Genomic DNA, 11,875 nt, shown 5'->3' with positions numbered 1-11,875 from the left:
ACCAAAACACATCCATATACCTTACAATGGGTAAAGAGAATAAATGGTCAGACTTTTCCTGATGATAGAATGGACTCTCCCATTGTTGCTCCCATGCTTCTTATCATAGTTCCTGTTTATTAAGAAATTCTGAAACAGGTAGAATAAAATTAAACATAATTTAAAAATATAATGAGGACCAAAAAATAAACAAAAGTCAATAAGAACCAATATAAGCCAACATAAAAATATATTCACCTTCTCAATTTTGATTTTTAAAAGATCCAGGCATAAAATAACAGAACTAAAATAACAGAGACAAATTTGGAAAATACATTTAAAGCTTGCTTAAAATGTGCTTGTATTTATTGATTAGCTTTTTAGCAATGGAAACTGTAGAGAAGGACACACATAGAGAGCTGGAAGTGATAGATTCTCCTGGCAGGAGGCCAAAGACCTTAAGTAATTGATGTGTCTTGACCTGAACCTCAATCTCAAGAGACTCATTAAGCTCATCAATCTCTAAGGATATTCTGCTGTTTGAACGATTTTGCTGTATTTTCTGTAATAAAGAGATACTTTTGTGAAGAAATAACCAGAATCTTGTAGATTTTTCCATTAGGTGGTATTATGGCTGGCTCTTGATGGCCCAAAATGAATTTATTCCCTTGGAAAATATGACAGGGTTCTTCCTAGTGAAAATTAGCTCAAGCAAAAAGGGCTGTGTGATTGAAATGGGACTTGTGTATCAATACTTGGACGCATGCATGTATGCACACACAAACACACATACACACACAAGCCTGACACTTGCCTTTATGCCGAGGTGGCAAATATGAACAAAGCTTTGGCCTAGTGAATTGTAGACTTAATCCCTAGTTCCCCTCAGGATAACTTCTGAGATTATAATGTCTTCAGGCAGTCAAAGATTTCCACTATACCCTAAAATCCAGCCACTTGTCAACTATATCATCTCTTCCTTTTATGCTATACTTTCTTCAGCTGTCTAATGTCTATCCTAGTCCATTTTAAGTGCAAATTTCCATTATAAAAAAAAGACTACAAAATGGATCCAAACAGGTTGGAGTCATTAGAGTTACTGAATTCAGACGTATATGTCACTTTATCAGCTAGAACTTCAGCATCTAAATTCTCTTTCTTGGCTTCACTCTGGAGCCTGACATATCCCTCATGCCTACAACACTGATGTAAAAACTATACAACATATTAACATTTGAGAAGTCCCTATTCTAAAACACTCCAATATTTGCTAATATTTTATTTAGTATTTTTGGGTCAGTTCTTATAAGATTAGTCTTTAGTTTTTCTTTTTTGCACACTGTTTGCCAAGTTCAGTCATCAACACTAACCATTAATACTGTGTTACCTCTTAAAGGGTGAGAAAGGCAGTAAAACAGGGTAACATGGAAAGCACTGTGTGTTTATAACTAATTTGGACAGTGAAATCTCATAGCTTTTGCAGAATTCTATTCATTAGAAGTAAACCATTAGGTCCAGGACCACTCAGGAAGAGGGGGTTACACTGGGGCACAAATGCTAGAAATGGAACACTGGGTTTCATTTGTGATAACTACTACAGGTACTCCTGGGGAGTCTTAGTAATATTTGGGGCGGGGGACTTTCAGGACCTCAAGATTCTGCATCAACTAATGTAAATAGCCAAGTTAATAGACTTAGATGACATGTGTGTTCCTGAGGATAGATCTTGATGTATTTCTAAATGCCTCTATTGTGTTGGAGTACAGTGTGGAGATTTGAAAAGGGAGAGATGAAGGAACTGAAGTGTTTTCTGAAGTTTGAAGACCTATGTCAATATTTCTTAGGTTTCTTTAGCCATATTATCTTGAACACAAGAAGGCAACTTTAGCTAGACACAAAATCAAACATTTCTGCTCAATTTTTGAGATATACAACTCTTGCCTATTTTTGTCTGCTTTTTCTGTTCTCTTATAGGCTATGGCAACTTTGTTCAATGATTGCTTTTATGTCATCCTAAGCATTCTTCTATATGATGTAGGTTATAAAGGTTGAATGGCAAGGACTATAAGCAAATAATGATAAAGGAGGCACAATCAAAGATGTTGAAAGCTCTTGCTTCCATATAGAATACCTTCTCGTATCATTATTCTGTTATCTTTGGTCTCTGTCATTTTTGGAATATTTCTATTTGGAAGTCTTCCCCTATGGGACTGGGAATGAAAACGTGAGTTTAAGGCCACCATCTGTTTGTGAGGATCTAATACTGCTCTGAATGCTTCAGTAGGAACAGGTTGAATCTTAGCAAAGAGTATCACAGTTTAGCTGACTCATCTCATGCTGGGGTTACTTAAATCATATCTCAATTGTCTTCTGCATTTGATTGTTCACTTATCAATGTTCAATATGCTTGCTGATGTTTATGTTATGGCCTGCTCACTGAATGACTCTACAGGGAATCAGGTTTTGGAGTTTAAGATACTAAGCAGGTGTTGGGAGGACTAGTCGTTTTGCACGCTTGAAGAATGGGTCTTCTATCAGATGTTAAGTTAAACTGAAGTCCACCTGGTCTTTAAGAATGTGCTAGTTTAGGCTGAAGAAGGCACAAAGCCTATTCCCACTCCTTTCTCATCACCCCTCAAAATAAGACAACAAATGGCCTCTCATCATTCTCTTCATAAATACCTCCATTGAGGATTGGGAGAGCTGGGAATATGCAGCATTGTCCCCTGATTTTTTGTATTTCCAAATATTTATATGTTTGCCATTAAAAATACAACCAACTTTATATCTTCTGCCTGTTGACTTCTTTCTCTCAAGTTTACTTCTTCCCAAAGATGATGCCCAGGCAGAAGTCATGACCTTGAAAACATAGCCCCATGCACCCCTCTAGGCTCTTGTATTTTCATTCCTTTTGAAGTCCCCTGACTCTACCACCTCTGGTTTATTATCTATTTGGAGAACATTTCCCTTCTCATACCTTTGTACTCAGGCACATTTCCCATCTCCAATTTGAAAAGCTCATCTTTCTTGCTCTCCTTAACATCCTATTTCCCTTCTGCACTCAACAGGCCATTATAGTAGTGTCATGGGAGACATTTAACTAGCAAAGCCTACCTTGAGAACCCAGGCAGAACGAGGAAGAGTGAACTGGACTTTAAGATATTAAGTACACTATTAGTGTGAACAGTTCTACAATAAAATTAAAGTGACTTATAGTTATCAGAATTTAGATCTTAACTCTCTCGCTTACTAACTTTGTGACCTTTATGAACCTCGGCTTCATCTATAAGATGTCAATGAGATGATGACAGTTACTTCAGGAGGTTCTGAAAACTGACTAATTTTTGAAAAGCATTTATTAGGATGCCTGGCACATAGTAACCTTTCACAAATCCTACCAATATTTGATCTTCTTTTTTCTTTCAGTTTGTACTCTATGCTCTTGGTCTTTTAGGTATCCTCTGAGGACTTGAAGAAACAAGGACTCTCCAGCCACTAAGCCTCTGTCTCTTCCTGCAATCTGGAAAGCCCCAAGTGCCAGAACACAAAGAAAAACCAGTCTCCGGAGGAGGTGCAGTGTTTGGCTGCTGGGCAGAGGCCAAAGTAAGGTGGGTGTCCAGGGACAAGGCAGGATGATAGAGTATCCAGAAGGAAAAGAGGGCTCCCAGCGGGAATTCTTTGGAAAAGAAAATACTCCTCCCCATGACTTTCCACTGTTTATTGATTTTGTGTCATTTTTTCCGGCTCCTCTTGAACAAACCCTCTCGTACAAACCCTCTTCTTTTGAGTAAAAGAAATGTGGACTACCGGGCATCAACCCATCAGGGAAATTTGAACAGAGAAAACTCCAAGGATGTAGGTAACTGACCTGGGAATCAGGTGTTGGGCTGATAGAGATCGAATGTTGGGCTGATGACCTGACGTCAAGCCTGGGTCACCCCAGAATGAAAGTTACAAGCCCTCATGCCTCCCATATAGGGCTGTCTAGGTCTGGTGGTATATCTGCTGATATCAAGACCTTATGGAAATGATGTCTGGATGAGGGATGTGGAGAGGGAATGGAAATATGATTACTTTGATTCAAAGCAGAGAGAGGAAAGGTAAGTCCAATTTTGAGTTGGTGGAGTAACAGTTTTCAGGGACCAAGAGAAGTTATAGGAAAAGATCCAAGCAATAGGGGTGACTGTGAGTATGCTTGGTGGGACAGTGGAGGTACTCAGGAAGAGGCACAGGGTTGTCATAAAGGGAAAGGCTCTATTCAAATGAGTTACGCATTAGTTCTTTTACCTGTAAGACAATTTCAACTTGAATTATGTACTTCCCTCTCTTTTAATAGAAATGAAAAATCCTCACAGGTCTTGTGCTTTGTGAATCATGAGTTATTGACATTAAGAGACTTTTTATTTTTATCTTTATTTATTTTTTATTTTTATTTGAGATGGCGTCTCCATTCTGTCATCCAGGTTGGAGTGCAGTGGCATGATCTCGGCTTACTGCAACCTCCACCTTCCAGATTCAAGTGATTCTCGTGCCTCAGCCTCCTGAGTAGCTGGGACTACAGGTGCTTGCCACCAGGCCCAGCTAATTTTTTTGTATTTTTTGTAGAGACGTGGTTTTGCCATATTGTCCAGGCTCAAACAATCCTCCCACCTCGGCCTCCCAAAGTGCTAGGATTACAGGCTGAGCCACCATGCCCGGTCGAACTTTTTAAAGCTACGTTGCAGTGACTGGGCCTCTAGATCTGCATGTGAATGTTTCCACAGGGTTAAAAAAAGGCAGGTGCGGGGCTAGAAAAATGTCTTAGGAGAGCTTGGACACAGCGTTCTGAAAACAGTATGCCTTACCAGCCTTGAGCAACAGTATGTATATCTTGGTTTATTTCTACATACGTGTGTTCATGTGTTCACATTGTAATTACTCATCTAACTGAACACTTGAGATTTGTGCGTTTTCCAGTATGTCCATAATGGTTCAAAAAGAAAACCAAAAAATTAAGGAACAGGCAGTTGTGTGAGATGTTTTGGTAAAACAGAAAGAAAAAGAGTCACTGGACTGGCAACAGATCCTTAATGGAGATGACATTTGATCTTCGCCAAGAAATTTTCAGTATCAATACATTGAGTAAAATAAACATTTTAAAAAGAAACAGCCAACAAAATCAAATATCCTTTTCTTTGAAAAGATTACCAACAATTAAATCTCCAGCAGTGCTAATTAAGAAGAAAAGTAAATGAAAAATGAAAAAAAAAAAAAAAAAAAAAAAACACTCTTGAGGTCATGAAAGGTATGCCCAGTTAGTTTCCAGGGCTGGAGGATTGAGGCAAGCATCAGCTGAGGCTGCCTCCTGAAGAAAGGTGAATTTACACAGGGCAGCCAGGGGAGGAATATCCTGCATCAAAGGTGAGTGGGGAAGAGGCTGTTTGGATCCCCAAGCTTTCTGCAGCCCTTTATGCAATAATGCATAAGCCTGAGTTTGTGGCATCCACAACACATGCGGTAGTTTCAAGCATATCCTAAATTTTCTTTCACTCTTTACTACCATTCTACTTCAAAAGCTTTCCCTAATCTTCTTGTGACCCATCACTTCAGATGTCTCACCCAGTGTCCCAGCAGTTTACAGTAAGCCCCTATAAACTGACTGTGATGTGGAGCTCACTACTCTATTCAATCTGTTCCATGAAATAGCATTTCTTAAACTCAGGGATTTTCTTCTTGTTGTAGGTTTATTTCTTTTACACAGACCACAGAGTGTAATCATGTCCCAGAAATTTGGCTTTTTAGAAAACAACTGAGGACTCCCATCACAGCTATTGTTGGCACCTGGGTGTGGAGTCAATCAGTGCTAGGCTTTCAAGAAGGTTAATTGAAGGGGCAAGCATATGTCTTTTGGTTAGGATTGAGAACCTGGTAAACGTTCCTCTAGTGCTCGTTTAACAGGGAAAATGTCTACTGCAGTAGATGGGATTCTGAGCATAGAATTCCATTAATCTGATCTACCTCATCACTCCGGCAAAACTGATGCCCCTGATGAGAACTTAAAAAGGGGAAACTAGAGACAGTATACAAAGGTAGCTTGTATAAAAAGGGGAAACTAGAGACAGTATACAATGGCAGCTTCCTACTATGGAAACCCTTTGTTCAGGAGAGGCACAGGAAGTAATGGATAAAGCAAGCTAGTCTTGAGGTTTGGCAAATAAGCACACATCATTTAAGAGTGCCTGAACACCTAAGACAGTTCTTGGGCTATATAGGACTACTGTTACGTCAACACAAATCACGCAATGGATGTGGTGAACTACTAGGCTGAGGCCTTGAGATATATAAATTAGAACCATGAGGGTTTGAGAAAAGAGATCACATGTCCTTAACATATTCTAGTCCATTCTTGGCATCCAGAGTTCAGGTCTGTGACCAACCTACATGTCCATTTCTCTGGAAGCAAAATGATCCAATGGCAATAGGAAAAAGAGTTGAAGTAGCAATTTAGACTGAAAAAGAAATATTTGTCATACCTGCCTCTGCTCCATCCTTAATCTGAATTCAGTTTGGCAAGACTTGTTATATGACAGCAGAAGTGGAGCCATTCTTAGGCTTTCTTATTAAAGAGGGGTTGTAGGCAAAAGTAAGGAAGATGTTGTCACAGGTGTGATGAAGAAAGAAAAAAAAATTAGCAAACTAGCAAACAAAAAAAATTCTAACCTTGAGACCTGATCTATAATGGGACAGACAGTGAGCTCCTCATCATAGTCCAATTAGAAGAATCTTGCTGTGTATAGCCTGTGGGTGAGACATCTTCAGCGGTGAATTATGGGAGGACAGGAGAAAAGCTTCAGGCAATGTGGGTTGAGTGGCTTTTTACTTTTTAATAGTGGTCTTCAAGTCACACACTCTCATTTAAGGATGCTACTTGGAGCAATCTAAAAGTATGGGATTTATGCAGGGAAAACCGGTTCATTTTATATTAGCTACATTTTATTGAGCACCAAAGCACCAAGCATCACGCTGAGCACTTTTACAAAGCTTATCACTTAAGTCTCAAAATATTTCTATGATGTAAGTACTGTTACCTCCATTTTATGGATGAAGAAACTGGGGCTTGGTGTGTTTACATAATTTGACTAAGGCAAAGTGGCTAGCAAGTGACAGAGTGGATTTTTAGGTCTAGAGGTATGAATCTAGAACCAGTGCTTTTTGCCTCTTGATGATGTAGGAACAGTACCACATTTTGAGTGTGGTACATGAAACTATGCAGGATTTGTAGGCTGTATTCTGAAGAAAAAAACCTAGGGGTTCCATGAAGAAGATCAGCCACTGTCTCCCAAAGCTGAATGTTACCACCATAAGAAGCAGCAACCCTTGCAAAGAATATTCTCACATGGCTGGGAAAATGTGTCCATGACCAAACACCATATGAAATCATGGAAACCAATCATCCTATGGAGAAAGTAACTAAAGGGCTACCACATAGGACTGTAATGGTAGTTTAGGCTGACTACTTCTATTTTAGGTTCTCCAGCCAGATTATTACACATTGTATGATATGGTAACACCTGACAGAGGCAATGGATGGTGAATGCAGCAATAAACAGAGATCAACAAGTGGTGTACCTCAGCTGCAGGCTGTGCATAGCAGTAGCTATCTTTGTCTCATCAAACCTGGCCAAGTGAAACCCCTAACCTTGTTTTATCCACAGTTGTCTTCTTCACTATCCACGTTGGGCTGGATGGACACCTGGGAGTTACAGCTTAAACCCCAAACTTATCACACACTACATGATCTTGGCTAGAATATTTAATCACATTTAAGTTATACAAACTGTGTTGTATGGAATGGATGTTTGATCTATTTTAAAAATGGAGGAATACACTCACATTATGAATACTACGCTTTTTAACATAGTACTGTCACATACTATGTTCATAATAAAGTGCTTAACTTTCTAAAGGATAAAGCTTCCTTGTTGCCTGGAATGACTTGGTAGTTTATCATGAAAAAAGAGTTAGCTGCACTGAAAAATCATAAAAGCTTATTGGGGAAAGTTCATCTATAAGGTAGTCCCAAGGTTTTGTTTGTACTAATTTAATCTGTTAATTGAACCTAAGTAAATAGGATATTCAGGGCAAAGTTTAGAGAAGGTAAGGATTATAAATATTTCCAGGTACTTTATTATCTCCTATGGAAGGTGATTTTGTTGTTCTCTAATGATCTTATTTTTCCCAAGTCATTCATGTATTTCTTTCACCACAAGGATACTTCTTTCATATTTTTTTATAGGCACTGCGCCAAGGATAAAAAATATGATATGTTTGACCTCAGGAAGCTTTTGTTCATACAACAATGAGTAACTGAGCATACAGAGATGAAAGACAGATTCATTTCTCTGTTTATCCTTCATTCCGTGGAAACTTTACCATAATAAATATATATTAATAGACTTATTTTAATAGACTTGTGACCTCAGTTATGGATTACACCCTTTGTATAAGATCATAAACAAGAGACATACACCTAAATGCATACAATAAAGTCTAGGGAGAGCATTACAATGATCAATTTAGTCTCTCTGAGGTCATGATGGGAGACTGCATGAAAGCTCAGATGAAAGGGTACGGACTGGGGAAGGAAGAAAGCAGAAAAGGCTTTCCAAAGGAGGTAAGCCATGAGTTGATCCACGAACAATGAATATAAATTTGTAAGGGAAGAATATTAAGGACGATAAAAGTGGCACAGGATAATTTTGTCAGATGCCACATTTTTGATCCTGAGATTACCACCAAGCTGAGAATATCCCTAGGTTTTCCCAGCACCACACGTGTCAACAAATCTTACAGGATTGCATTCTTCTCATACATCATTTGTGCATTAACGGGAAAAATGTCTCACTTGTGATGCTGGGTCCAGCCTACAACCACACAATGGAAACCCTGCTTCCTTTCTCCTTGTGGGTATCCCAGGACTGCAATCTTCACAACTTTGGCTGGCTATCTCACTGAGTGCCATGTACATCATAGCCCTGTTAGGAAACACCCTCATTGTGACTGCAATCTGGATGGATTCCACTCCACATGAGCCCATGTGTTGCTTTCTGTGTGTTCTGGCTGCTGTGGACATTGTTATGGCCTCCTTGGTGGTACCCAAGATGGTGAGCATCTTCTGCTCAGGAGACGGCTCCATCAGCTTTAATGCTTGTTTCACGCAGATGTTTTTTGTCCACTTAGCCACAGCTGTGGAGACAGGGCTGCTGCTAACCATGGCTTTTGACCGCTATGTAGCCATCTGCAAGCCTCTACACTACAAGAGAATTCTCACACCTCAAGTGATGCTGGGAATGAGTCTGACCATCACCATTAGAGCTGCCACATTCATGACTCCATTGAGTTGGATGGTGAGTCATCTACCTTTCTGTGGCTCCAATGTGGTTCTCCACTCCTACTGTGAGCACATAGCTTTGGCCAGGTTAGCATGTGCTGACCCCATGCCCAGCAGTCTCTATAGTCTGATTGGTTCCTCTATTATGGTGGGCTCTGATGTGGTCTTCATTGCTGCCTCCTATGTCTTAATTCTCAGGGCAGTATTTGGTCTCTCCTCAAAGACAGCTCAGTTGAAAGCATTAAGCACATGTGGCTCCCACGTGGGGGTAATGGCTTTGTACTATCTACCTGGGATGGCATCCGTCTATGCGGCCTGGCTGGGGCAGGATGTAGTGCCCTTGCACACCCAGGTGCTGCTGGCTGCCCTGTACATGATCACCTCCGCCACCTTAAATCCCATCATCTATGGCATGAGGACCAAACAATTGTGGGAGAGAATATGGAGTTATCTGATGCACTTCCTCTTTGACCACTCCAACCTGGGTTCATGAACACAATATCTGTTCGGATCTGGAGCATTCCAGCCACCTTCAAAGATGCCTTAGAGATTTGTGGAGCGGGATTGGTTTACCTGGTACTATAAGGAATTCTAAGATGAAGCTGTAAAGGATATCTTTGTGTCACTTTTAAATTTCTACCAAGAATATGAATGAAATGTTTCTAATTTTCTGACATTTTTAATGGGTTAATACAATAGTGTCTGAATCAGAGTAAGTTTGGTATAGAATACAGCTCTGGAATTTTTCCTTCTACAGCTTCTGACCCATATTTCCTACCTACCATCCTACCATCCCCTCTGCTGAAGAAACCAAGTGTTTGGTATCTCCCCCGAAACCTGACTGATATTCTCAGAACTGTTCTTGTCTCCAAGTGATTACATGGAAGAAGCTATTAATATATGACCCTGCCCTCTGGCCCAATAGTGATCTCACTCCATTTGGGTTCTATGTTCACACCTAGACCAGGGTCCTTCCCAAGCCATATGGTTTACTGTTCATCTAGGGAGATATAAACTTGGGATCAGAGATGGTGGTAATTCTACAACACATAAACTGGAAGGAGAAAATTGGGATTGGCCCGTGCATCAAAGGCCAATCTCCAAGAATGGATGAAGAGAATAAGTCTTTGGTTCTCTGATTCCAAATCACTTTGGACACCCAGGTATATTGTTATGTTCTATAAAATACCACTTAACTTTTAAATGTATATCCTATTGTTAAGCTAGTTGGAGTTAGTATACCAATTACCAGCTTTTTGTTTTTAAGCAACAGAAGGCAAGTTAATACAAGTTTGGTTTTGGAAATCTTTCTTGTTGCTTCCTAGTCCCCATCTGTATAACTTAACCTTAAGGCATAGAAGAGAGGGATTAAATATACACAGGTCTTTCTTCTTGTGGGCACCTCTCAGGGGGTGTGCTCTGGGATGAAGAGGTTAATAGAGAACAATATAGATAAAGAAGTTGAAATGTAAGCACTCTTCTTCAGGTTACTGGATGCTTACATGATTTTTGGTTTTTTTCCCTTTCAGAAAATCTTGAACTGAGTAATCAGTATATGTTAAAAGAAAAAGATCTCATATATAAGAGATATGTGCATTTGAAAATCTTAATAAAAAGATAATTTCCTACTAGTGTTAAAATTCACAGTGTGAGAAGAATCTGTTGACGGCAAGTTACTATACCTGAGTCTTAACACTTCCTGTCTATTGATAGAGAAAACAACATTAATTCAGAGTATTAAAAATTAAATAACACATGGAAAGCAGATAACACAATCTCTGACATATTGTATGAACTTAAAAATACACCCAATACATTTCTAATTCCATAATTTCAAGGGAGTAGTCCTATACAGACCAGTACTCATATGACAATTCTTTCAAATAGACAAGCTCCTTAGTAACTTAACATCCATACCTTTTGCTAATATTAGACTTGTTTACCTGCCAAGAATGTATTCAATTTTTGAATACCAGCAGAGTAGAAATCAACCTCTTAAAAATCTGATAATGATGCACTGAGGTCCCAAAGGGTAGTAAAGTGAAACTTTTTTCCCTCACAACCCCCTACCATAAAAACAAAACAAGATTATAAGGTTATAACGTTAAAAAAAAAAAGGATTATAAGATTATAAGGTTGTTAAACACATTTGGTAAGATTTTCATTTTGAAATGTCACATTATTCTTTCTCCGTAAGTAACCTGAAAAATTGGCTAGGTCCATTAAATGAAAGCATATTGGATGCATTAAAGAATCTAATATAAAGCAACAAAGGTACAGTCCAGCCTGCACCCCAGACACTAATTTCCTCCCAGCATTTCCATCAGGAAGCTTGCCCTACCAGGTCTATGTTTCATTCTCATTTTTTTTTTCTACTCTGTAGAAAACGGTTTTCAGGCACTTAGAGCTTCAATCTTCTTGTCTGGTCTTAAAAGTCAGACAATCTGTAATAATGTGGATTATTTAACCTTACAACTCTTCTAACAAGTAATCAGAGTACCCAAACAGGCTTATAAATGTAAAAAA

General features: G+C 39.1%; 2 protein-coding genes across 2 annotated transcripts in view; one reads left to right on the top strand and one right to left on the bottom strand.

Annotated features, from left to right (window-relative positions):
- RHOG (ras homolog family member G) overlaps positions 1–11,875 on the bottom strand; it is a 1,041,648-nt gene that overhangs the window by 598,372 nt on the left and 431,401 nt on the right. The gene's annotated exons all lie outside the window — the stretch shown is intronic.
- On the top strand, positions 8,800–9,842 carry LOC126935262 (olfactory receptor 52I1). The gene is given in 2 exon segments (XM_050756512.1): positions 8,800–8,899; positions 8,902–9,842. Coding segments are annotated over 2 exon segments (972 nt in total). The 5' UTR covers positions 8,800–8,868.

This window comes from Macaca thibetana, chromosome 14 (genome assembly GCF_024542745.1).
Source record: "Macaca thibetana thibetana isolate TM-01 chromosome 14, ASM2454274v1, whole genome shotgun sequence".
NCBI lineage: Eukaryota > Metazoa > Chordata > Mammalia > Primates > Cercopithecidae > Macaca > Macaca thibetana.
Note: the sequence above shows the minus strand (reverse complement) of the source record. Positions and strands in the feature narration are given on the sequence as shown.